The sequence below is a fragment of the Saccopteryx bilineata genome, chromosome 8, assembly GCF_036850765.1.
Source record: "Saccopteryx bilineata isolate mSacBil1 chromosome 8, mSacBil1_pri_phased_curated, whole genome shotgun sequence".
Classification (NCBI taxonomy): Eukaryota; Metazoa; Chordata; class Mammalia; order Chiroptera; family Emballonuridae; genus Saccopteryx; species Saccopteryx bilineata.
The window spans coordinates 23,821,708-23,846,466 of NC_089497.1; the positions used below are offsets into that span (position 1 = coordinate 23,821,708).

Below are 24,759 nucleotides of genomic sequence, written 5' to 3' on the forward strand. Positions count from 1 at the left end.
TCTCTCTCTCATATCAATGAAAAAAATGTAAAAGAAAAATTGAGTTGGGGAAGGAAACCTAATGTTAAGTCAGGTGTCCCCAAACTAGGGCCCACGGGCCACATGCGGCCCCCTGAGGCCATTTATCCGGCCCCCGCTGCACTTCCTGAAGGGGCACCTCTTTCCTTGGTGGTCAGTGAGAGGAGCATAGTTCCTATTGAAATACTGGTCAGTTTGATGATTTAAATTTACTTGTTCTTTAAATATTGTATTTGTTCCCATTTTGGTTTTTTTTTTACTTTAAAATAACATATGTGCAGTGTGCATAGGGATTTGTTCATAGTTTTTTTTTATAGTCCGGCCCTTCAATGGTTTGAGGGACAGTGAACTGGCCCCCTGCATAAAAAGTTTGGGGACCCCTGTGTTAAGTCATCTCCCCACGTCCAAGTTCTTACCTTTTCGTAAAGGTATTCTAGGTCATGTTATGGCAGGCTTGTCTCATACCCATTCCTCTCCTCCTCCTTCCTTCCTCCTTCCTCCTAGCCGTGCCACGTGGGGGCTGAGGCTTCTCCTGTGGAGCACTCTCCATGATTAAAAGTGAACTGGCAGACCTGTGGTGGTGCAGTGGATAAAGCGTCGACCTGGAAATGCTGAGGTCGCCGGTTCGAAACCCTGGGCTTGCCTGGTCAAGGCACATATGGGAATTGATGCTTCCAGCTCCTCCCCCCCTGTCTCTCTCTCTTCTCTCTCTCTTCTCTAAAATGAAAAAAAAAAAAAAATGAACTGGCATTCAGAGAGGAGCGATTTATAAAACACCATAAACCTATTTTGCTTCATTAAATGCAATCTAATGGATTCAGATATTTCTGAAAAACTAAAACATTATTGTTGGTATTTGAAAATAGTATATTAATACTAGATAAGTGAAATTGCTTGACAATAAATTAATAACATTAATAACAATTACTATAATATAATTTTTTTTTTATCCACATGGGAAAGCTATCACTCAAAGATCCAGACATATGTCCAAGGTCACAGAAGTAGCAAATTGTAGATCTCTAAATCATGGCTTGCGAGGTTCAGAATGAAAGGATCTATCTTTTCATCCGAGACCATAATGAATAACCGTCATAGTAATGAACATTCACATTGCTATACTCCACTTGCAGCTTAGTTGCAGATCTATACTAGTCATCTTTCTGTTTTTAGTTGCTTGTTTGGGGCATTAACTATAAGACAGAGACGGTGAATGCTTTACTAACAATGAATATGGAAATATTTAATTGATATAGTACACTTATCTCTATAGCCTCTTCTATTATGCAAAGCAGCAGTCCTTATCTAGTTCATAGATGGTAGCTAATTTGACACAGCTCTTCAGAAGAGGTTTAACAAAAGGACTTATTTATGTGTGAACATCAATGAAGATGACAGCATTGGTATGGAATGGCAATAAATTGACAAATTATAAAAAACACTAAGCACATAGAAAATTAATATGCACTTTTGACATCGATAAATCAGTCACAGGCATTGTTATTTTTGTTAGCATTTGTTTCTTTTAAAAATTCAAATGAACAGTCTTTATATGGCAGTAGAGGCCTGTTACTTGCCTAAGGATATCTGAAGATGTCTCAGTAATTTAAAGCTATATCCAGATGTTGAAATTCCTAACTTTAATAGCCTTAAACCGATTGCAAGTGTTCTTAAACATGGTTGAGCATTTTCTCAGGAATTACAGTTTTATTTCCCTCAATCAATAGAGACCACAGAGAGCGAGAGCAGGCTGAACAGAATGGAACCAGTGGTCTGGCTGAGTTGGACACAGAACCAATTACTGTTAACCCTTTCCAGCCGATAGCAACTGTAATCACTGAGGTACGGATGGTGGCAGATGTACTTTTTCTATCTTAAGTTATATAGGAGGAAGTTAAGAAAGGAGTCGGGGAATTGAGAAAGGGGGCAGGGAGATCAAAGTCCTATACCAGAGACTGATTATTTCTAAAAGAATGAAATAGGAGAGATGGCTTAAAGGTTTGCTGGGTTTTCTTCTCCTTCCAGTTGGCCCTCGGAACTGGTATAAAAAGGAAAGGTGACTTCAGAATTACTGAAAATGAAAAGGAAGATTGAATGTAGCAACTATAGTAGTTACTGTTCCGATAAATTTTTCTCGTCATTTATTTTTTATGGTAGTGATACATATTTACTCTATAACATTGTCTCTTTGTCCCTGTGTTGCTTTTACTCCCATCTCTTTACAGTAATATTGAGATGCTTAGGATGCATTAGAATCTATAAATGAGTTTCTAACTGTTTACCCAGGGTACTTAAGAGTGTTTGAAACTGTAACAAATTCTTCTATATGTAAATATGATTTATTTGACTTTTCATTGTCAGAAGTTTTACCAAAATTAATTTGTAGATCTTAATCATGAAGAAGTTAAAGGGTTGTGTGTGTGTGTGTGTGTGTGTGTGTGTATCTGTGTTTTCATTTTTTACTGGTGTCCAGAGTTTGACTTGGCCCTGCTTTAATTGCCCTCGGAGGCCGTGTCCCCTCAGGCAGAGCTTCCGAAACATCCCCTCCATTCCCCGGAGCTTAAGTGTGCTGGGCCCCTGCCTGTGCGTTGTCCGTTCCTCTTCCCCTGTCACTGCCTCCTTCCACACAGGTGCTCGTCGGGAAAGGTGGATGCTCACTCTTCCTCGGGGCTGCTGCTGAGGAGGGAGGCAGCTCCGCAGGTAAGGAGATGATTGGATAATCTGGGTGTTGCTTCATTTGGAAAAATAATTGTTAATGTGAAATATTTGGACTTAAGTTGCTTAGGTACTGGAAGGTTAATTGTATTTAATTTTTGTATTAACCCCACTGCATTTAACTTCATTAAATGTGTGCTTTTCTAAGTACAGTAAAGCTGTCTTAATAACTTAAGCTCTTGTTTTGTCTCCATCTTATTAAATATTATTTTTGTCAAGTTTTGTTTTATGGTCTTTTAAAAATATTGGTGAGAAAGAAGGAAGTCAAGTTTGACTTTTCACTGTAAAACATTAATTTATATGTGTAAAGAATTGACCTTGTAAATAATGACCTGTTATTTTATAGTACCATGATGACTTAGCAAAGTCCTTAGTGCTTCCACCAACATTGTGTTTCTCATTGAATAAAGATGTGAGCAATACTGGTGTACAGAATAGTAGACCTTATATTGAAAATGCCTGAATTAATAATTGGCATGGGGAAAGTGCACTTATTATGCATTTAAGCTATAGTAATTTCAAGAAGACGATCAGTATAGAAATAAAACAAATGAAAACAAATTACTTATACAGTCTCCTTTAAGCCAAGCATATGTTCTTTTTTCCCCCACAAAATTTCTCCTCTAAAATGTTTGCATTTTAGAGAAGATTTTTATATCCCTTTGATTTTTAAAACAGCTGATAAAAATGGTAAGGTATTGGTTCCAGAACAGAGAGCTCAACGGAACATTGATAGATATGGAATAAACCTAATGATGTCTGATTTTTTTGTATAAGATAAAGGTGTCATTTCAAATCTGGGAGAAGAGGATGTTGGGACCCCTGAGCAATCATTTTGTAATAAAATAAAATTATCAAGCACTGTATATACCAAATTAAATCCCGGAAGACTTAAATGTATTAAAAATAAAGCCTTAAAAATACTAGCACATAATATAGTTAAACAGTTATATATATGTAGAGGAAGAAAAATGTTCAAAGCAGGACAATCAAGCTACAAATCATGAAGTGAAAATAGGTAGACTTAGTATATTCAGCTTTTTAAGAGCTCTTCTACAAAGTTAAAGGCCAAGCAAACCCTAGTGAGAAATATTTATATTTGAGACAGGACAAATAACCCTTAAAAATTACAACTATGAAAATAATGAAAATCAAATAGAAAACTGGATATTGGGTTACCATATGTAGTTCTCTAAAGAAACAATAAAAATGTCAGTAACATTATTTAATAGTTCATCTTTATAGTGATAAGTAGTAGTAAAAACCACATGTTAAACCAGGGGTCCCCAAACTTTTTACACAGGGGGCCAGTTCACTGTCCCTCAGATCATTGGAGGGTCGCCACATACAGTGCTCCTCTCACTGACCACCAATGAAAGAGGTGCCCCTTCTGAAGTGTGGCGGGGCTGGATAAATGGCCTCAGGGGGCTGCATGTGGCCTGTGGGCCGTAGTTTGGGGACACCTATAAACTAATACTGTGGTAAAAACATTTATTAGTTTGATAGAGATATAAAAGTGGTTATGATACACACCATTGAAAAGGTGTGGGGAAATACACTCAACCTTTGCTTGGGGTATAAGTTGACTTTAACTTTTCTGAAGAGAAGTTGGTAGTGTGTCATATTTTAACATGTGCTTACCCATTACCAACAATTCTAATGTTAGGAGTTTATGCTAAAGAACTAATTCAATAGTTATATTTCTTTTAGTAGTGAAAAATTAAAAGTAACCTCTATATTCATTGATTGGGAATTGGTAAAATAAGTTATAACTATTCAAACTGATAATTGGTAAAAGTAATCATAGCTAACACATATATGACATTTAACAGCTAATACTTCACGTGTCAGTGACTATTCTAAGGAAAGAACTATATTCTTAAAAACCTCAGTTATTTTTAAATTACAAATGTGTAAATATGTACCTCTAGAAACAGTATCACATTTGCGCATGTTTGTGGATGGTGCATGTCTGTACGTGTGCAGTAGGCAAAGAAAAGCATCCCTTCGTGAATATACACCAAGCAGCGGTCATCTCTAGATTGTGGAACTACTAGTAATATTTGTTTTCCTCCTCTATACCATGTTTTCTGAATGTTTGGCAATGAGCATGTTTCAGTGATGTCTTTAACAAATAATTTTTAGTGGAAATAATCACAGTTCCCCAAAGTTACAGAATGCTCTTGGATTATTTGATTTTTCCCTTATAATGATCTGAGATACAATTGATATTAAAGGCGATGTATTCCATTTTTATTAGAATGAAAAAAAACTTGAAAACAAGAAAAGGAGACAAAATATGGAGAAAGTCTGTAATGACTGCCCCCTGAAATATAAAACGGAGCCTGACCAGGTGAAGACACAGAGCCAGATCAGTGACTGTAGCCAAAAAAACAATGACTTGGGAACAGTAGACAATTATAAGGAAGCGTTAACCCAGCAGTTGGAGAATGAAGATGAGACCGACCAGCCATCATCAGAATCAGGTGATAAATTTAGTTATTAAATGAATAGATATACAAATATATATATATCTCCATAGCATAATTATACTTCTTTTATTTGTCATGGTTATTTTGATGAAAATATTTTTTCTGTCTCCAAATGCAGTATTTATCATGGTCTTTAGTTACTCATTAATCAGTTTGCTAATGTTTTTTATTCACGAGGCCTTATGATGTAGTAGTCTTTTGTAACTTAGAAGAATTTCAGCAGAAAAATTTAAATTTATTATGATAAATTTGGAATATAGTATAGCCCCAGGAGTCCTTGGAATGTGTTTAATACCTTTAAGGCTTTTTGAGGTTTTTGTTAGTTCAGCATCATTACCTTTATTGACATGCTATTTCTGTAGGATGCACTCAGTTGAACATTTTTTAAGTCTTATCAAATAGCCATTTTCCTCTTATTTTAATATCATATAAAATTTTCAATTCATAATTGCTTTCCTTGTTTGAAGTGGTTATGTAATTAAAGGGAAGTATATTCTTTTGGTATCATAAAGATCCCGAAAGCCTGTGTCTGGAATCCGAGAACCTGGGATAGAACCCTGACTTTCCCATCTACTAGCTACTTGTTCTATTATATCATGTTCTTCAGTCTTCCTTATCGCTAAAATGAAAATAAGCATAATGGTTTACAAGGATTTTAGGGTCATGTATAATAAAAAAAAAAAATCTTTACAATGTTCTAGCATGGGCATGACACATGGGAGCTACCTAATAATTATTACTTCCTTGATTTTCTTTGTTAGCAATATGGTCCCATTGTATATAAGAATTTTTACCCAGTATCCAAAAGTTTATGAAAATAAGATCTCAGTCCTTGGGGTTCAGATTAGCTAGCGTGTATATTTTGCTGTATAAAAAATAATTGGATTTGAGAGTTCTACATTTGTAACCTGGGAAGTTAAGCCATATTCATACCCATATATCATAATTCTGTCAGAGTTAAACAGAAAGTAGAATTAAAGTAGCCTCTTAGTATATTGAAAGAACTCTAACACAAATACATTATTTGAAAATAAAGTGCAGGATGATCTAAGGTAGTTTTTTATATAACTTATTATTATAATTAACACATTTTATAATTTAGAACATGGTTTCATATGCCTTATGTTACGTATTTAACACAACACAGCATTATGTTATTTAACATAACAATGCGAGGGTATATTATTTCCATTATATAGAATAGAAAGAAAACCAGGGACTTGGAGAGGTTGAGTAACCTATTTCAGATCATACATCTTGTCTGTGGGTGGGCCGAGACCCCAGCTCAGATCATCTGCTTTATCTTTTATGCTCTTCTATGACCCTGAGCTGCTGCAAACTAACGTGCCGTATGGTAATGAGGCTGTCTTTCCTTTCTCCCAGCTGTCAAGTTTACCACTCCAACTGTCAAGAGATGTCTTGTCTCTCTCTGGAGTAAAATGGGTCAAATGACACTAATTGATTGTTTCTAAATATGTTTGTATTTCTCATTGCTCTGTTGGTTTCATAGAGATAGACTGTTTCTTAAGTAACAGATAATTCCCATTTTAGAAAATGTATTATGTAGTTTAGAAATTTTGTTTGGAATTGTCAATGAAAATATGTCAGTAACTTTTATGTTTGATTATTTAACCACTATGCCATCCTGGCTTACGTTTGTAAAGTCTACATGTTAACAACATAGATGTCCTAAAAATGTTAAGTGCTTAAGTGAGAATCTGTAAGTAGTTAATTTTTAAAAGAACACAAATTCAGTTCTGCAACTATTGTGAATTTTGGTTTTATATACAGGGTAGGTTTAGTTATGAGTACATGAAACAAAGAGTTTATTCTTGTATTATTTTATTATATTTCATATGAACAACTGTAAACCTACTTTTTGCCACACCTGTATTTATATTAAGCATATCTTATTTGGGGGTTATTTTAATGGGTAATGTGCTTAAGTATGATTGGGGTCTTTTTCACATTTTAAACAATTATTTTTGGACAATTTATCCCCAGAATGTAAATATGTATGTGTATATATATTATAGATAAGTATAGATATGGATATAGGTATATATGTCCTGCTGAGACAAATCAATACCTCTTTCTCCAAGCCATTCTAAGTTTTATGGAAGTCCTTGCAATTAAAAAATTATATTTACTTAATTAATAATGACATTTGGAAATAATATGTTACTTTTAGAAATGTGAAATTTTTTTTGTATTCTCAATAATCTCTCATAGAACTTAGAATGTAGGGTTTTTGTTGTTTGTATCATATTCATTAATCATTCAATAAATAATTGTTTAAAAATATAATTTGTAGTGAAAACAAGTTCATATTTTTTTACTGGTAATAATTTTAACTTTAAATTGAAGATACATTTTTGTAGTAATGATAATATCAATATTCTGGTTATATTCTTCATTTTTATTGTAGAAATTTAATTTTTTCCAAACAAATATGCTTATATTTTTATAGATAACAGTAAAAAGAAAACTAAGAAACTAAGAATAAAAAGGAGTCATCGTGTGGAACCCGTTAGTACAGATGACACCGCTCCTAAGAGCCCACCACCCCCGCCTCCTCCCCCTGGTGAGTAATTTGATATTGATATTGAATTTAGAAATATTGCTTTAAACAATGAATACAAAAACGAAAACTTGTGTAGTTTTTATCTAGTATATTCATTATCTTGTGAATTTCTGAAAAGAGTTGTTTGTCCCATTTTGTTTGAAATTTATCAACATATGTATCTATTGCTTTCTTTAACCATAAAAAATGTTTTATAAAGGTAAAAATTAAGTAAAAAGTAATTTAAAAAACCTTACTCAGGCACTTCCAGAATGGATTCAGATCTTTCTTTAAATATCAGTGCACAGATTGCTAAAAGAAATTTAAGTTTAATGACTGGATGGCTAAAATGAGCTTCTAAAAAATTGCATCTTTCATCCTGAAAGTTAACATTTAAAACCAAGATTTGTGAATTTTTTCATTATATTTTCAACATACATACTGACCTTCTAAGTTGTTACGGGGATTAAATGGAATGCTTCATGTAAAGCACTGACTGGGACATACTCCTTGCATAAAAAATGTAATTTCTCAGCAGTAAGCAGAATGCATTGTGCACTGTATGTGCTCAATGAAGATCTAAATGTATATGTTTATAGTGACCTTTTAGCCCTCCTAGAAGGCTTTAGATGGTAACATTTTGGTTTGAGAATTATTTGAAGACTCATTTCTAATATTCCATTTAATAAGTAAACATTTCTTGTAGCTTCTTCTAGGGGTTACAATAATAGCCTAAACTTATTTATTGAGGTGGTGAAGATGCATATATTTTTAACTAAAGGTAAATAAAAATTTAAAGTAAATGTTACCAGCCCATAGTGACATTCTTAAATAGAAGTCATTTAAAATGGGTCTATGGCTATTTAGTATTTTGTCATTCAGTATATACTGAATGTCAATTCAGTATTGACATCAAATATTATATACGTTCCTGCCTAGAGAGGGATCCTCTCAACCAACTTAAAGAGGCATTCTTTAACAGTGTTTTAAATGTTTCTGTTTTTTTTAGTTGGCTGGGGAACACCCAAAGTCACTAGACTTCCAAAACTTGAGCCTCTTGGTGAAACACGTCATAATGGTAATGCAAAAGGATCAGTTTTAAATATCTATACATATTACCTACACTTTTCTTTACCTCATTACTAAAGTTTTATTTTTGGAAGCCTTTCAGATCCAAAGCTATCCTTTTTCATTATATGTTATTTTTTTTCTATTTACTTATTTTTATTCTTAAGTGCCATTTGCTTCTAAATAATTTGAATTGACATTTACCTTAGAATACAGAGATAAAAATAATCATAGCTTGTGCTTACCTGTTAAATATTTATGTAAATAGTAATGCAAAGCGAAAGGCTTTACAGCCATTTAAATGAACTTGACATTACAGTTATGATGCTTGAAACTGCATCGTTTTATATGTGTGTGCTCAATATACTCAATGATGCCATATGATTGCTCTTTCTCTGCTTCTAGAAAGACACCAAGGTGCTAAATATATATTAAAATGAAGTAAAGATGATCAACAACACAGTTGTAGAATCAGAGACCACTCAAGGATACCAAATAAAGTGCAGCTTAATATAGAAGATTACTGATGGTTTTATTGCCCCCCAAAATAAATTTCTTTGGATGTAGTTAACATGAGGTGTATAGTCCAGCCAATATATGGCATTAGAACTCCACAGCTGGAAAACTGAAGAAAGGACTGTTGGGAGTGGAGGACTGCCTTGTACACAGGAGTCCTCATTTTATTTTATTTTTTTATTATTTTTTTTTTAATTTTTCTGAAGTTGGAAACGGGGAGAGACAGACTCCCGCATGCACCCGACCGGGATCCACCCAGCACGCCCACCAAGGGCGATGCTCTGCCCACCAGGGGGCGATGCTCTGCCCCTGGGGGAGGGGGTCGCTCTGCCGCGACCAGAGCCACTCTAGCGCCTGGAGCAGAGGCCAAGGAGCCATCCCCAGCGCCCGGGCCATCTTTGCTCCAATGGAGCCTTGGCTGCGGGAGGGGAAGAGAGAGAGAGGAAGGGGGGGTGGAGAAGCAAATGGGCGCTTCTCCTATGTGCCCTGGCCGGGAATCGAACCCGGGTCCCCAGCATGCCAGGCCGACGCTCTACCGCTGAGCCAACCGGCCAGGGCCAGGAGTCCTCATTTTTTTTTTTTTTTTTATTTATTCATTTTAGAGAGGAGAGAGAGGGAGGGAGAGATAGAAGAGAGAGACAGGGGGGAGGAGCTGGAAGCATCTACTCCCATATGTGCCTTGACCAGGCAAGCCCAGGGTTTCGAACCGGTGACCTCAGCATTTCCAGGTCGACGCTTTATCCACTGCGCCACCACAGGTCAGGCTTAGTTGTTCATTGATTGCTTTCTCATATGTGCCTTGACCGTGAGTCGTCAGCAGACCGAGTAATGCTTTGCTCGAGCCAGCGACTTTGGGTCCAAGCTGGTGAGCTTTTGCTCAAACCAGATGAGCCCGCGCTCAAGCTGGCGACCTTGGGGTCTCGAACCTGGGTCTTCCACATTCCAGCCCAACGCTCTATCCACTGTGCCACTGCCTGGTCAGGCAGGAGTCCTCATTTTAGACCGTCAGCCCAAATTCTTTTCATAAAATATTTTCAGTATGCAAAAGGATACTATATATTATATTATAGCTCAATGAATTTCTGTATCAGTAACCTCTAGTTTGCTTTCTGATGGCTTTGTTTACTGAATCTAGAGCTTGGTTTCCTAAGGAGACTAGTTTATTAGGGAAAAAAAGTCAGAAGTTTAATCTTAGAAAAGCTTTACCATATAATTTGAAATTATATCCAACTCTATATAATGCCCTTATTCAAAAATTATATAAATATAAACCTGCTGTTTTCTTTCTTTTTTAGAATACTGTAGGCCAATAATTAAATAGCTCTTCATAATCATTCCTAAAGTTGAAAGATTTCATTTCTAGAGACAGAAAAGTTTGTCCTTAGGCTATATCAGAATTACAGTGAAATCACATCTGGTTGACTGACTTCTATCACAATACTTTTATTGACTGTTAATAGGTTAGTTTCTATTTTATTATACTCTGAAATTGTATAGGTTTGAATTCATTATCAGTTTAAATATTCAGTATGTTATTAGAAAAATTAGGTAACGTTTATATATATGTTTAACCTGACCAGGCGGTTGCACAGTGGATAGAGCATTGGACTGGGTCACAGAGGACCCAGGTTTGAAACCCCAAGGTCACCAGCTTGAGCACGGGGTCACTGGCTTGAGCATTGAATCATAGACATGATCCCATTGTCATTGGCTTGAGCCCAAGGTTGCTGGCTTGAGCAAGGGGTCACTCTCTCTGCTGTAGCCCCACCCCCTCTGGTCAAGGCACATATGAGAAAGCAATCAATGAACAACTAAGGAGCCACAAAAAGAATTGATGTTTCTTATCTCTCTCCCTTCCTGTCTGTCTGTCCCTGTCTGTCTGCCCCATCTGTCCTCCTCTGTCTCTCTCTCTCTTTCTCTGTCACAAAATATATGTGTGCATGTGTGTGTGTATATTATGTATATATAAACAAACAGGTATATATAGAAAATATTAATATCTCCTATGACATTTTTTTCTCTTATTGAATCAGGTATCCAATGAACCACTATTACGTATTTGATACCACCTAAAACTTGGGTGATAACAAGAGGAGTAAGACATAAATTCTTCCTTTCTGGGGATCCTAGTCTAATAAAGAAGACCAATTTCAGCTTACTCTACTCTATGACAGTTTACAGTATACAGTGATAAGTTCTGTGTTGTAGAACTGGAGTGCTGTCTGGGGATCCTAGTCTAATAAAGACCAATTTCAGCTGACTTTACTCTATGACAGTTTACATACAGTGATAAGTTCTGGGTTGTAGAACTGGAGTGCTGTGCACGAACTAGAGGGACAGTGAGAGTGGAATCAGAACTGGGCTTTTAAAGAAAGAGAAGAGTCTGTCAGCAGAATACACAGTAGTTTCAAAGGCAGAGAGGGTGGAAAGGACAGTGGGTATTTGGAAAATAGCATAAAGTGACTGGAGCATGTGTTCATGTGGGTAGAATGAATGAGAGAAGAAATTTCAAGTTGAAGAGAGTGTCAAAACTGGAATTACAAGTTTAGGGAAAGATTCTGAATGCCCTCACATATATGTTAAGATGTCTGAACTTGCTATAATTTTACAAAAGACACTATAAATTTTTAGCAGGGAAATAGTGTTACTAGATTTGTTGTTTAGAAGAACTATTTTTGACACAATGTGACCTATAGACTTGATGGTGGCCACACCTGAGATAAGAAAGGATCCCAGCTAGGAGGCTGTTGCAATAGGCAGAGTGAGAAGTGGAAATTGGAGTGGAGAGTGAAAAATGTATGCAACGAATATCTTAACGATTACAATAGGTAATATTTAATGAATGGATATATAGAACGAGGGAGAGGAATAGAGAGTGACACGGCTCAAGGGGCTGGAAGGTTGGTGCTACCTGTAAGACTGAAAATACACGAGAAGAAAACCTGCTTTGCAGGTGTCTGAAGGCTTACCTATTTGAAATGTCTGTCGCCCAGTACAAGGAAGATTCTGGAGCTCAGGAGAAAGTAAAGGACCTAGGTATGTGGGAGAGTATGTAGGTAGAGTTTTCCTTTCGGTTGTCATCACACAATAGGAGTGCTCTGCCCGGGACAGATGCTCTGAAATTGTTTACTGAATGAACGCAGTTGAGAAAATGATAGTTTCCTGTTTCTGAGAGAAGTGTCTAGAATGAGGAGCAAATAACTAATGGTAGCATCTGCAGGGAACCTTTAGTTACGGGCAAGTGAAAAAAGAGGTTGAAAATGGCCGAGGCCTGTCCAGGCGGTGGTGCAGTGGATAGAGCATCGGAGTGTGACACGGAGGACCCAGGTTCGAGACCCCAAGATCGCTGGCTTGACTGTCGGCTTATCTGGTTTGAGCAAGGCTCACCAGCTTGAGCCCATGGTTGCTGGGTTGAGCAAAGGGTCCCTCACTCTGCTGTAGACCCCCAGTCAAGGCACATATGAGAAAGCAATCAATGAACAACTAAGGTGCCACAACAAAGAATTGATGCTTCTCATCTCTCTCCTTCCTGTCTGTCCCTATCTGTCCCTCTGAGTCTCTGTCTTTCACACACACACACACACACACACACACACACACACACACACAAATGGGCTGAGAAGGTTGTTTCTGTTTTACCTTGCTTTTTAAAAAAAATTAGAACTTCTCAGAAAGAATTATAATAACTTCAGTTTAATACCACTATATTTCTATTTTCAGTTTATATTAATAAATTTAGATTCCATAGCAGAGAAGAAACCACTATCACTTCACAAATGTTAAAAATATCTTTATTATTTATTTCATAAACCTAAGCTGGGTTAAAAAACACTGTACAACCATTTCTTTTTCTTTTTCTTTTTTAATTTAATTTAATTTTTTTTTAATAATTTTATTTTTTTAATGTGGCGACATCAATAAATCAGGATACATATATTCAAAGATAACATGTCCAGGTTATCTTGTCATTCAATTATGTTGCATACCCATCACCCAAAGTCAGATTGTCCTCTGTCACTTTCTATCTAGTTTTCTTTGTGCCTCTCCCCCTCCCCCTTTCCCTCTCCCTCTCCCCCCTCCCCCCATAACCACCACACTCTTATCAATGTCTCTTAGTCTCACTTTTATGTCCCACCCAAGTATGGAATAATGCAGTTCTTCTTTTTTTCTGATTTACGTATTTCACTTCGTATAATGTTATCAAGTTCCCATCATTTTGCTGTAAATGATCCGATGTCATCATTTCTTATGGCTGAGTAGTATTCCATAGTGTATATGTGCCACATCTTCTTTATCCAGTCATCTACTGACCGGCTTTTTGGTTGTTTCCATGTCCTGGCCACTGTGAACAATGCTGCAATGAACATGGGGCTGCATGTGTCTTTATGTATCAGTGTTTCTGAGTTTTTGGGGTGTATACCCAGTAGAGGGATTGCTGGGTCATAAGGTAGTTCTATTTTCAGTTTTTTGAGGAACCACTATACTTTCTTCCATAATGGTTGTACTACTTTACATTCCCACCAACAGTATATGAGGGTTCCTTTTTCTCCACAGCCTCTCCAACATTTGCTATTACCTGTCTTGTTAATAATAGCTAATCTAACAGGTGTGAGGTGGTATCTCATTGCAGTTTTGATTTGCATTTCTCTAATAACTAAAGAAGATGAGCATCTTTTCATATATCTGTTGGCCATTTGTATTTCTTCCTGGGAGAAGTGGCTGTTCATGTCCTCTTCCCATTTTTTTATTGGATTGTTTGTTTGTTTGTTGTTGAGTTTTATGAGTTCTTTGTATATTTTGGATATTAGGCCCTTATCTGAGCTGTTGTTTGAAAATATCATTTCCCATTTAGTTGGCTTTCTGTTTATTTTGTTATCAGTTTCTCTTGCTGAGCAAAAACTTCTTAGTCTGATGTAGTCCCATTCATTAATTTTTGCCTTCACTTCTCTTGCCTTTGGAGTCAGATTCATAAAATGCTCTTTAAAACTCAGGTCCAGCCTGACCTGTGGTGGCGCAGTGGATAAAGCGTCGGCCTGGAAATGCTGAGGTCGCCGGTTCGAAACCCTGGGCTTGCCTGGTCAAGGCACATATGAGAGTTGATGCTTCTAGCTCCTCCCCCCTTCTCTCTCTCTGTCTCTCCTCTCTCTCTCTCCGTCTCTCCCTCTCCTCTCTAAAAAAAAAAAAAAAACAACAAAAAAACCCTCAGGTCCATGAGTTTAGTACCTGTGTCTTCTTCTATGTACTTTATTGTTTCAGGTCTTATGTTTAGATCTTTGATCCATTTTGAGTTAATTTTTGTACAGGGGGAGAGACTGTAGTCCAGTTTCATTCTTTTGCATGTGGCTTTCCAGTTTTCCCAGCTCCATTTATTGAAGAGGCTTTCTTTTCTCCACTGTGTGTTGTTGGCCCCTTAATCAAAAATTATTTGACTATATATATGTGGTTTTATTTCTGGACTTTCTATTCTGTTCCATTGGTCTGAGTGTCTATTTTTCTGCCAATACCATGCTGTTTTGATTGTCGTGGCCCTATAATATAGTTTGAAGTCAGGTATTGTAATGCCCCCAGCTTCATTCTTTTTCTTTACGATTGCTTTGGCTATTCGGGGTTTTCTATACTTCCATATAAATCTGATGATTTTTTGCTCCATTTCTTTAAAAAATGTCATTGGAATTTTGATGGGAATTGCATTAAATTTGTATATTGCTTTGGGTAATATGGCCATCTTGATTATATTTATTCTTCCTAACCGAGAACAAGGGATATTCTTCCATCTCATTGTATCTTTTTCGATTTCCCTTAACAATGGTTTATAGTTTTCATTATCTAAGTCCTTTACATTCTTTGTTATGTTTATTCCTAAGTATTTTATTTTTTTGTTGCAATCGTGAAGGGGATTATTCTTTTGAGTTCATTCTCAAAAGTTTCATTGTTGGCATATAGAAAGGCTATTGACTTCTGTATGTTAATTTTGTATCCTGCGACCTTACTGTATTGGCTTATTGTTTCTAGTAGTCTTTTTGTGGATTCTTGGGGGTTTTCTATGTATAGGATCATATCATTTGCAAAAAGTGATACCTTTACTTCTTCTTTTCTGATATGGATGCCTTTTATATCTTTGTCTTGTCTGATTGCTCTGGCTAGAACCTCTAGTACCACATTAAATAAGAGTGGAGAGAGTGGACAACCCTGTCTTGTTCCTGATTTAAGGGGGAAAGCCTTCAGTTTTGTGCCATTTAATATGATGTTAGCTGATGGTTTATCATATATGGCCTTTATCATGTTGAGATATTTTCCTTCTATACCCATTTTGTTGAGAGTCTTAAACATAAAATTGTGTTGTATTTTATCGAAAGCCTTTTCTGCGTCTATTGATAAGATCATGTGGTTTTTGTTCTTTGTTTTGTTGATATGGTGTATTACGTTAACCGTTTTACGTATGTTGAACCATCCTTGAGATTCTGGGATGAATCCCACTTGATCATGATGTATTATTTTTTTAATATGTTGTTGTATTCAATTTGCTAGTATTTTGTTTAGTATTTTAGCATCTGTATTCATTAGAGATATTGGTCTGTAGTTTTCTTTTTTTGTGTCATCCTTGCCTGGTTTTGGTATGAAGGTTATGTTGGCCTCATAAAATGTGTTTGGAAGTATTGCTTCTTCAATTTTTGGAAGACTTTGAGTAGAATAGGAACCAAGTCTTCTTTGAATGTTTGATAAAATTCACTGATATTTAGGCTTTCTGCTTCTTCTTGACTCAGTCTAGAAAGGTTGTATTGTTCTAGGAATTTATTCATTTCTTCTAGGTTGTTGAATTTAGTGGCATAAAGTTTTTCATAGTATTCTACAATAATTCTTTGTATATCTACGGTGTCCGTGGTGATTTCTCCTCTTTCATTTTGGATTTTGTTTATATGAGTTCTTTTTCTTTTTTCCTTGGTAAGTCTTGCCAAGGGTTTGTCAATTTTGTTGATCTTTTCAAAGAATCAGCTCCTTATTCTATTAATTTTTCTATAGTTTTTTAGTTCTCTATTTCATTTATTTCTGCTCTGATTTTTATTATCTCCTTTCTTTGGCTGGCTTTGGGTTGTCTTTGTTTTTCTTTTTCTAGGTCCTTAAGGTGTGAAGTTAAGTGGTTCACTTGGGCTCTCTCTTGTTTGTTCATATATGCTTGAAGTGATATGAACTGCCCTCTTATCACTGCTTTTGCTGCATCCCATAGATTCTGATATGTTGTATTGTCATTTTCATTTGTCTGTATATATCTTTTGATCTCTGCACTTATATCTTCTTTGACCCATTCATTTTTTAAAAGTATGTTGTTTAGTTTCCATATTTTTGTGGGATTTTTTTCCTCTTTTTTGCAGTTGAATTCTAGTTTCAAGGCTTTATGATCAGAAAATATGCTTGGTGCAACTTCGATTTTTCTGAATTTACTGATGTTGTTTTTGTGGCCCAACATATGGTCAATTCTTGAGAATGATCCATGTAAACTGGAGAAAAATGTGTACTCAGTCACTTCGGGATGAAATGTCCTGTTGATGTCTATCATATCCAGGTGCTCTAGTGTTTTGTTTAAGGCCACTATATCTTTGTTGATTCTCTGTTTGGATGACCGATCTAGAGCCGTCAGCGGTGTTTTGAGGTCTCCAAGTATGATTGTCTTTTTGTCAGTTTTTGTTTTAAGGTCAATAAGTAGCTGTCTTATATATTTTGGTGCTCCTTGGTTTGGTGCATATATATTAAGAATTGTTATGTCTTTTTGATTCAGTGTCCCCTTAGCTATTATGAAATAGCCATTTTTGTCTCTGAGTACTTTTGCTGTCTTGTAGTCAGCATTATCAGATATGAGTATTGCTACGCCTGCTTTTTTTTGGATGTTATTTGGTTGGAGTATTGTTTTCCAGCCTTTCACTTTGAATTTGTTTTTATCCTTGTTACTTAGATGAGTTTCTTGGAGGCAGCATACAGTTGGATTTTCTTTTTTAATCCATTCTGCTACTCTGTGCCTTTTTTTTTTCCTGTATTTTTCTGAAGCTGGAAACGGGGAGAGACAGTCAGACAGACTCCCGCATGTGCCTGACCGGGATCCACCCTGCACGCCCACCAGGGGGCGATGCTCTGCCCTTCCGGGGCATCGCTCTGTTGCGACCTACTCTAGCACCTGAGGCAGAGACCAAGGAGCCATCCCCAGCGTCCGTGCCATCCCTGCTCCAGTGGAGCCTCGGCTGTGAGAGGGGAAGAGAGAAACAGAGAGGAAGGAGAGGGGGAGGGGTGGAGAAGCAGATGGGCGCTTCTCTTGTGTGCCCTAGCCAGGAATCGAACCCGGGACTTCTGCACGACAGGCCAATGCTCTACCACTGAGCCAACCGGCCAGGGCTACTCTGTGCCTTTATATTGGTGAGTTTAATCCGTTTACATTTAGTGTAATTATTGACACTTGTGAGTTCTCTATTGCCATTTTATCGATTGCTTTGTTAGTTTTGTGTCTTGTTTGATCCTTCTCTTTCATTTTTCTGTCTTTTGTTTTTATTTGGTTGTATTCCATACATCTTTCCTCTGTTGCTAACTTTTTTAAATCATGTACTTCTGTGGTGGTTTTTTCAATGATGGTTACCTTTAAGTAATGAAAAGGGTTCCTATCCTGTTCATTTTAGTGCACTATTTTGTGAGTACTTTTGCACTCCATCGTCCTTTGCTATTGTTAATCTCCATCCTCTCCCCCCCTTTCTTTTTGTTGTTGTCACAGTTTTAATTTGGTTTTATTGTGTTCTTCTTGGAGCTTTTACTTGTGGCTTTGTTTGTTTTTTGTTCTTTGTATCTGATTGGAGAACTCTCTTTAGTAATTCCTGGAGTGGGGGTTTTCTGATGATAATTCCCTCATCTTTTCTGTATCTGTGAATGTTTTTATTTCTCCTTCATATTTGAAGGATAGCTTTGATGGGTATAGTATTCATGGCTGAAAGTTCCTCTCTTTCAGGACTTTAAATATTGGGGTCCACTCTCTTCTAGCTTGTAGAGTTTCTGTTGAAAAATCTGATGATAATCTAATGGGCCTTCCTTTATATGTTGTATTCTTCTTTTCCCTGGCTGCCTTGAGAATTTTTTCTTTGCTGTTGGTTTGTGCCAATTTCATTTTGATGTGCCTTGGAGTAGGTTTGTTGGGGTTAAGAAAATTCGGAGTTCTGTTTGCTTCTTGAATTTGAGGCTTTAGTTCTTTCCACAGGCTTGGGAAGTTCTCATCTATTTTTTGTTTGAGTATGTTCTCCATTCCATTTTCTCTCTCTTCTCCCTCTGATATACCTATTATTCTTTTTTTTTTTTCTGATTTTTTTTTTAATTTTTTTTTTACTTTATTCATTTTTAGAGAGGAGAGAGAGACAGAGAGGGAGAGAGAGACAGAGAGAGAGAAGGGGGGAGGAGCTGGAAGCATCAACTCCCATATGTGCCTTGACCAGGCAAGCCCAGGGTTTCGAACCGGCGACCTCAGCATTTCCAGGTCGACACTTTATCCACTGCGCCACCACAGGCCAGGCATACCTATTATTCTTATGTTATTCTTTTTGATGGAGTCAGATAATTCCTGTAGGGCTATCTCATTTTTTAAAATTTTTGAGTCTCTTTCTTCATCTCTCTGTTGTGCCTCAAGTTGCTTGTCTTCTATTTCACTAATATTACCTTCTATCTGGCCTGTTTTATTAGCTAAGCTTGTTACCTCGTTTTTCAGCTCATGAATTGAGTTTTTCATCTCTGTTTGATTTGTTTTTATAGTTTCAATTTCCTTGGAAATATATTCTTTGTGTTCATTGAGTTGTTTTCTGAGCTCCCTAAATTGCCTTTCTGTGTTTTCTTGTATATCTCTGAGTATTTTTAGGATTTCTATTTTAAATTCTCTGTCGTTTAACTCCAAGGTTTCCAATATATTAAATTTTTTTCTCCATAGATTTTTCCTCATCTATCTGTGTTACCTCTCTTTCTTTTGTATCCATGTTATTATTTTCTCTTCCTTAATGGCATCTGAGGGTGGTTTTGTTGATAGTATTAATGAGATTTAATAAAGAATAAAAAGTTAAAAATATAAAAAATCGAAAAGAGTTGTTTTTTTAAAAAAATTAAAAATTAAATTAAAATTAAAAAAAAAGAAATTATTCTCCCCCTCCTTTTTCCTCTCCTTTCCTCTCCCCTCTTTCTTGAGAAAATCTTGTGGTGAACTGTGAATTATATTGTACTAAATAGAACAAACTATGCCTGTAATGGAGGGCCTGAATTGGGGAGAAGTAATAAAGGGGCAAAAAAGGGGGGGGTTACGGACCCACAAAAAGCAAATAAGGAAAAAATTTGAGTCAAGAATAAAATGATTTGCTTTTAGGTGTTGGTTGACTAAGAGTTATGATGAGAGGAATAAGAGGGAAACAGAAAAATGGGGGGACAAATTTAAAAATTACTATTGTATTTAGTGGAACAAGAACTAGATATAATGGAGAGCCAGGGATGGGAGCACTGCTAGTGAGTTAAAAAAGTAAAGTAAAACCCCCCCCAAATGCCACAAACATCAGTTTGAGTCCCAAATAAGATAATTTGTTCGTAATTGAGGTTTGAATGAGAGGAGACGTAAAGGAGAAAGGAAGAAACTAATATAGAGGGAGAAAAGAGAGAGAGAGAAAAAAAAGAGGGAACCACTAAAAGATGAAAAAAAAAAAAAGAGGAGAGAGAGAGAGAGTTAAGGGTTTGGAGTGCAACCCTCATAGAGAGAAAGGAAGAGGAAAGAAAAGATAATGGGAGATGTAACACTTATGGGTAGTGTAGTTCAAGGAGAGGAGAGAGTAAGACCGGCAGAGAGTTAAACGACCAAATTCGAGGAGGAAAAAAAAAATCAAGAATGACGATAAGAGAAACAAACGAATATAATAAAATGGGATAGGTTATAAAGTCTGCAGATTATTCTTGATTTTGAGAGGTTATCTTCTTGCTTTTTCTTTTCTCTCCCTCTTCCTGGTCGGTGACTCTGTACCCTGGGTTCTGCCCCTTTGGCACGCTCAGGTAGAGGTTTGCAGTTGATAAGTCTCTATGGCGATGTCATGTATTGTGCTTCAGTCTCGTTGGCAGTTGAGGCTCATTAGCATTTATAGGCTCCGACAGGGAGAGAGTCCGTGTTCCTGGAGCCTCTCTCCTAGTCTTTCCTTCCTCAGTTAGTAGCCTGATAATCCAGCTATGGGTTGCTGCTGCCTCTGCCTAGATAGTAAGAGGCTCAAAGAGCTGGCAACTCCCCACTCTATTCCCACTCAGCACAGGCACAGGGCTCTGGGTAAGGCTCAGTCAGTCAGAGCTGCTAGCATAATCAGGCGGGGCTTCCACCCACTCAAAGACCTCTGGCTCTGCCCCTCTTTCCAATAACACGGTGCCTACTCCTGGGGCACTTGAGGGAATCTCTCGCTCACTATCTGCGCGCGCAGACCAGGACATCAGGCCGGCCGCCCCACCCTCTGAGTGAAACCCCCACCCGCATGGAAAAGTTCCAGCATTGGAATTGAGTCTCGCTCCCTCCCCGTGCGTGGCTTTTTCAGGGCACTGGGGCGGCTCGGAGATTCCGCTTTTGGCCCACACAAAGGCCCCTGACTCTGCCTCTCTGTGCGATAACATGGGCGCCCACTCCCAGGGCTTTGGAAGGAATCTCTCGCCCACTATCTGCACGCGCCGACCAGGAGATGGGGAAAATGGCTGCCCCACTTGTCTTTCTTAGTCTGGGTTTGGCGCGAGTGTTAGCTTGTATTGCCCGGCTTGCCACAGGAACAGTTTTTCCTCAGCTTGGATCTCCATGCCACAGCCTGGTTCAGCCATTTGTGCATGGCCTGGATCTATTCACCCCCTTTGCCCGCCTTAGTTTCTATATTCTCAGTTCCCAGTGAAAGCCGCCCTGTTTAGGTTAGTGAGGAAGGCGGAGCATTTCTTACTCCCTATTTCCTTCGGGGTTTGATTATATATTTAGCCAATTTTTCGCTCTACCATACCTTCAGGTGTATTGCAGAACACCTGGAGGCTCCAAGGATAGGTTTTTCTGTTTCTGGTTGAAGATCTTGTTGAGTTTTGGGGGAGATTTATCGGTATCGCTTCCTACTGCGCCATTACTCTGACATCATCCTCGACCATTTCTGTTTATATATATTAATAGAGGGGAAAAAGAAGATATAATCAATTAAAATTTTTAATAAAAACATTTAATAATTTTTAGGGTTTTTCATGAGATCTTCATCTGAGATGCTGATAGGTGCCAGTGTTATAATTGCATGCTCCTTTTCACCCTTTGTACACATTTTTTTGCATTTGGTTCATGCAGGTGGACAGATACATGATGAACTAGTGTGGATTATTAAAAGTTAACTGTAATTGGCTTGGCACTAAATGAACTGTGATGAAAAAATTTGTTACAGTCAGATGGGAATTTTTAAGGCAGATTCTTACTTGTTCTTTGATCATAGATATTTACCTTGAGAATATTTTGATTCTACTTTTGTAATTGCTTTTATTGTCTGTAAAGCTTATTCAGTGTAATGCCTAAGACATGCATTCAGAGAAATGAGAGTCTGTTTTCCCTTTGTAAACACTCAATCCATACAGACTTCATTGATATGTATTATACACTCTGAGAAATTTATCAGACTTATTCAAAAAATATTAAATGGACAAACTAAAGTATATTTTCAAATCTTAAAGCATGATCAATGATAAGATTTTGTGTGTAGGATTATTACTCTTCAATCTTTCATGTTAAATGTGTTGAAACCGTTTATAAAAATGGGTATCATACCAGTTGGGCACTAGATCAGCTTATTTATAGTCCTTACAGTGAAGGCAAGAAAAAAACCTACGTTGTAGAATGATTTAAATTGTCTGGAAAAGAGCTAATACAAAATTAACTGCAGACATAAATAGTATTTTGGGAGGGTAAAAGATGCACCTTGACAGGTTCTCCTACCCAGACACTGGTTCCCTCGGCCGGTTCTGTTCAGAACGTCTGCTCTAGTAAACTGGGCCTTCCTGTGTTTGCCTACCTGTCAGTCCAGTACTGGGGGCGCTGGTTTGTCCTCTGACCGCCGCCTGACTCATGGATCCAAGGAGAGTTGTTGATTTTTCAGTCTGTTCAGCTGTTTACTTCAGGTTAGGATGTAGTGGCAACTTCAAGTTCCTTAAATGCTGTTATGCTTTTGTTAAGCTAACATTTGTTAAGTTGAGCCCCTTCATACCGGATGGTGAGCTTGGGTTCTGAAAGTCCACAAGGAAAATTGCAATTTCAACCGAGAAGTTGACTGCGCACAGCCCTGGGGGAGGTCACGCGGCATGTCCTTCGCGCTCCGCAGAGGTGCTCACGCAGGGTGCAAGCAGGTGGAGCTCCCGGACGGGGCCTCTGTCAGGCGAAGGTCTGTGGGTGATGTACTTGCTATTCTCAGGCTAAGGCCAGATCGGTCAGTTCAAACCAAAACTGGAGTTTTGTTAAGTTCCATTCAGTGGTGGGATTCAAAATTTAATAACCAGTTCTCTGCCCTAATAACCATTTTAAGTATAAAAAAACAATATACTAAAAGGTAGTTTATTATCTCATGCTCTCAATACTTAAAAAGAAACAATGAGAGGTACATAAAACTAGATTATGTTATAAGAAAGAGTTTTAAAATATTAATGAAAAAGTATTAAACAATACCTGACAAAAAACAATAAACCTGTTAAGATATTTCCATATTGCTTCCTTTTTTTTTTAAATTTTTTTGAGGATCTGACAACAGTTAAGTCTAGTGTTGATTCATTCAAACCAGATTTATTGATTTTAGTGAGAGAGAGGAAGGGGAACAGAGAGAGGGGGGGGGGGAACAATGAGCTGTTCCTGTGTGTGCCCTGACCGGGAATCGGAAAGGCAACTTTGATGCACGTCCGACACTCTTCACAGAGTTAACCGGCCAGGACGGGGTCATAGTGCTTCTTGATTGGCATCCTCACTTGCAGTTTTTTTCACCTATGGACGGAATGAACATTACTGCAGGAACTTAGAATATGCTGTTGTGCAGATGAACATTAAAAAGAATAAGGAATATAAATTTGTGATTTCCACATTGTGCAGCTGCCCAGGCGCCCACCTTAGAGAGAACCCTTTTAACACCCAGTTCGCCAAACTCAACAAAAAAGTAGGTATCAGTTCTGCCAAACCGGTGTGAACTGGCTGAATCCTACCCCTGGGCTTATCTGAGAAAAGGCTCTGGGAGGCAAGGGCAGGAGAGTGTTGACCGCAGGGGCCACTGGGAGGTCACAGCAGGAACTTAACATTTACTTATGACTGCAGTCTGCTAGCCAGAGCATGTGCTTTCATGAGGGGCTACTATCTAAGGTCCCCCACAGGCCAGTTGGCCAAACAAAATGAATGCTAAGGCAGCAAAACCATGGAGTAGCTTAGCTAAACTTACACTAGAAACATGTGGTACTGGAATGGGCCCCTAATACATTTTCAGCATATTTGTTTCAAGTGATCCGAACACCTATGCTTCCAGAATAATTATGAGGGCATAGGTCAGAGAATAATTACTGCAAGTTTAGATATGCTATTAAGTTTATAAACTGTTTTATGATCTTGAAGGACTAGGAATTTACTATACAATACAAAATAAGACTTTTTTTATATCACATATGATCTAAATCATTGAACTATACTGAAGCATCATTATAAAAGATCCCTACTTTTATATCTTAGAACACTAAGATAATAATTACTTCTCCCCAAATACCTAGAAGTAATAGCCATTGGCTAAGAACATGGAAGGTACAAACACTGACTTATCAGGGCTTGGAACAGGGTCCATAGATTTGAATATTTGTTTCCTGTTCTCTTCTAATGTGAATGTGTAACTGGAAACAAAAATAATAATGTATACATCCGATGCAGCTTTATATTAAATCAAGTAGACATTAACTAATAATCAAGAGTTAATTGTTGTGTTTTGAATTTATTCATATTTTCTTGGATTTTGATTCATTTTTCTATTCCCCGTTGCTTCATCTGTCAAGTCAGAATATTTTTAAGGTATTAGTTGGAAAATAATTAACTATGTAAAAATATCTATTTACTATAACTATTTTGTGTTTTTGTTGCACCTTGTATACATAGATTTCTATGGGAAGCCGCTGCCTCCCCTGGCTTTGCGACACAGACCTAACAGTGATGTTCAGGACACGATCTCATAACCAAGTCCTGTGGACAAGCTGTCTTAATATCAGCAAACTGAACTAGAAGACCTTTTCTCAAAAAAGAAAAATCCTGAACATTGAGGACTGGGGCAAGATAACCACAGTGATCTCAGAAAGGAGATTAATAACCAAAGATATGACTGATCTGATAATTAC

The 24,759-nt window shown here is 37.4% G+C and overlaps 1 protein-coding gene and 1 non-coding gene across 4 annotated transcripts in view; one reads left to right on the forward strand and one right to left on the reverse strand.

Annotated features, from left to right (window-relative positions):
- The window catches only part of ARL13B (ADP ribosylation factor like GTPase 13B), an 80,592-nt gene extending 55,833 nt beyond the window's left edge, over positions 1-24,759 (forward strand). For all 3 annotated transcript variants that reach the window (XM_066241535.1, XM_066241536.1, XM_066241537.1), the window contains 5 exons: positions 1,746-1,860; positions 4,994-5,219; positions 7,696-7,809; positions 8,798-8,866; positions 24,524-24,759. In XM_066241535.1, coding sequence (XP_066097632.1) covers positions 1,746-1,860; positions 4,994-5,219; positions 7,696-7,809; positions 8,798-8,866; positions 24,524-24,600 — 601 coding nt within the window. In that variant the 3' untranslated portion in view covers positions 24,601-24,759. The remainder of the gene's footprint in view (positions 1-1,745; positions 1,861-4,993; positions 5,220-7,695; positions 7,810-8,797; positions 8,867-24,523) is intronic.
- On the reverse strand, positions 17,680-17,755 carry TRNAD-GUC (transfer RNA aspartic acid (anticodon GUC)). The gene has a single exon. It is a non-coding gene; the product is annotated as a tRNA-Asp (tRNA).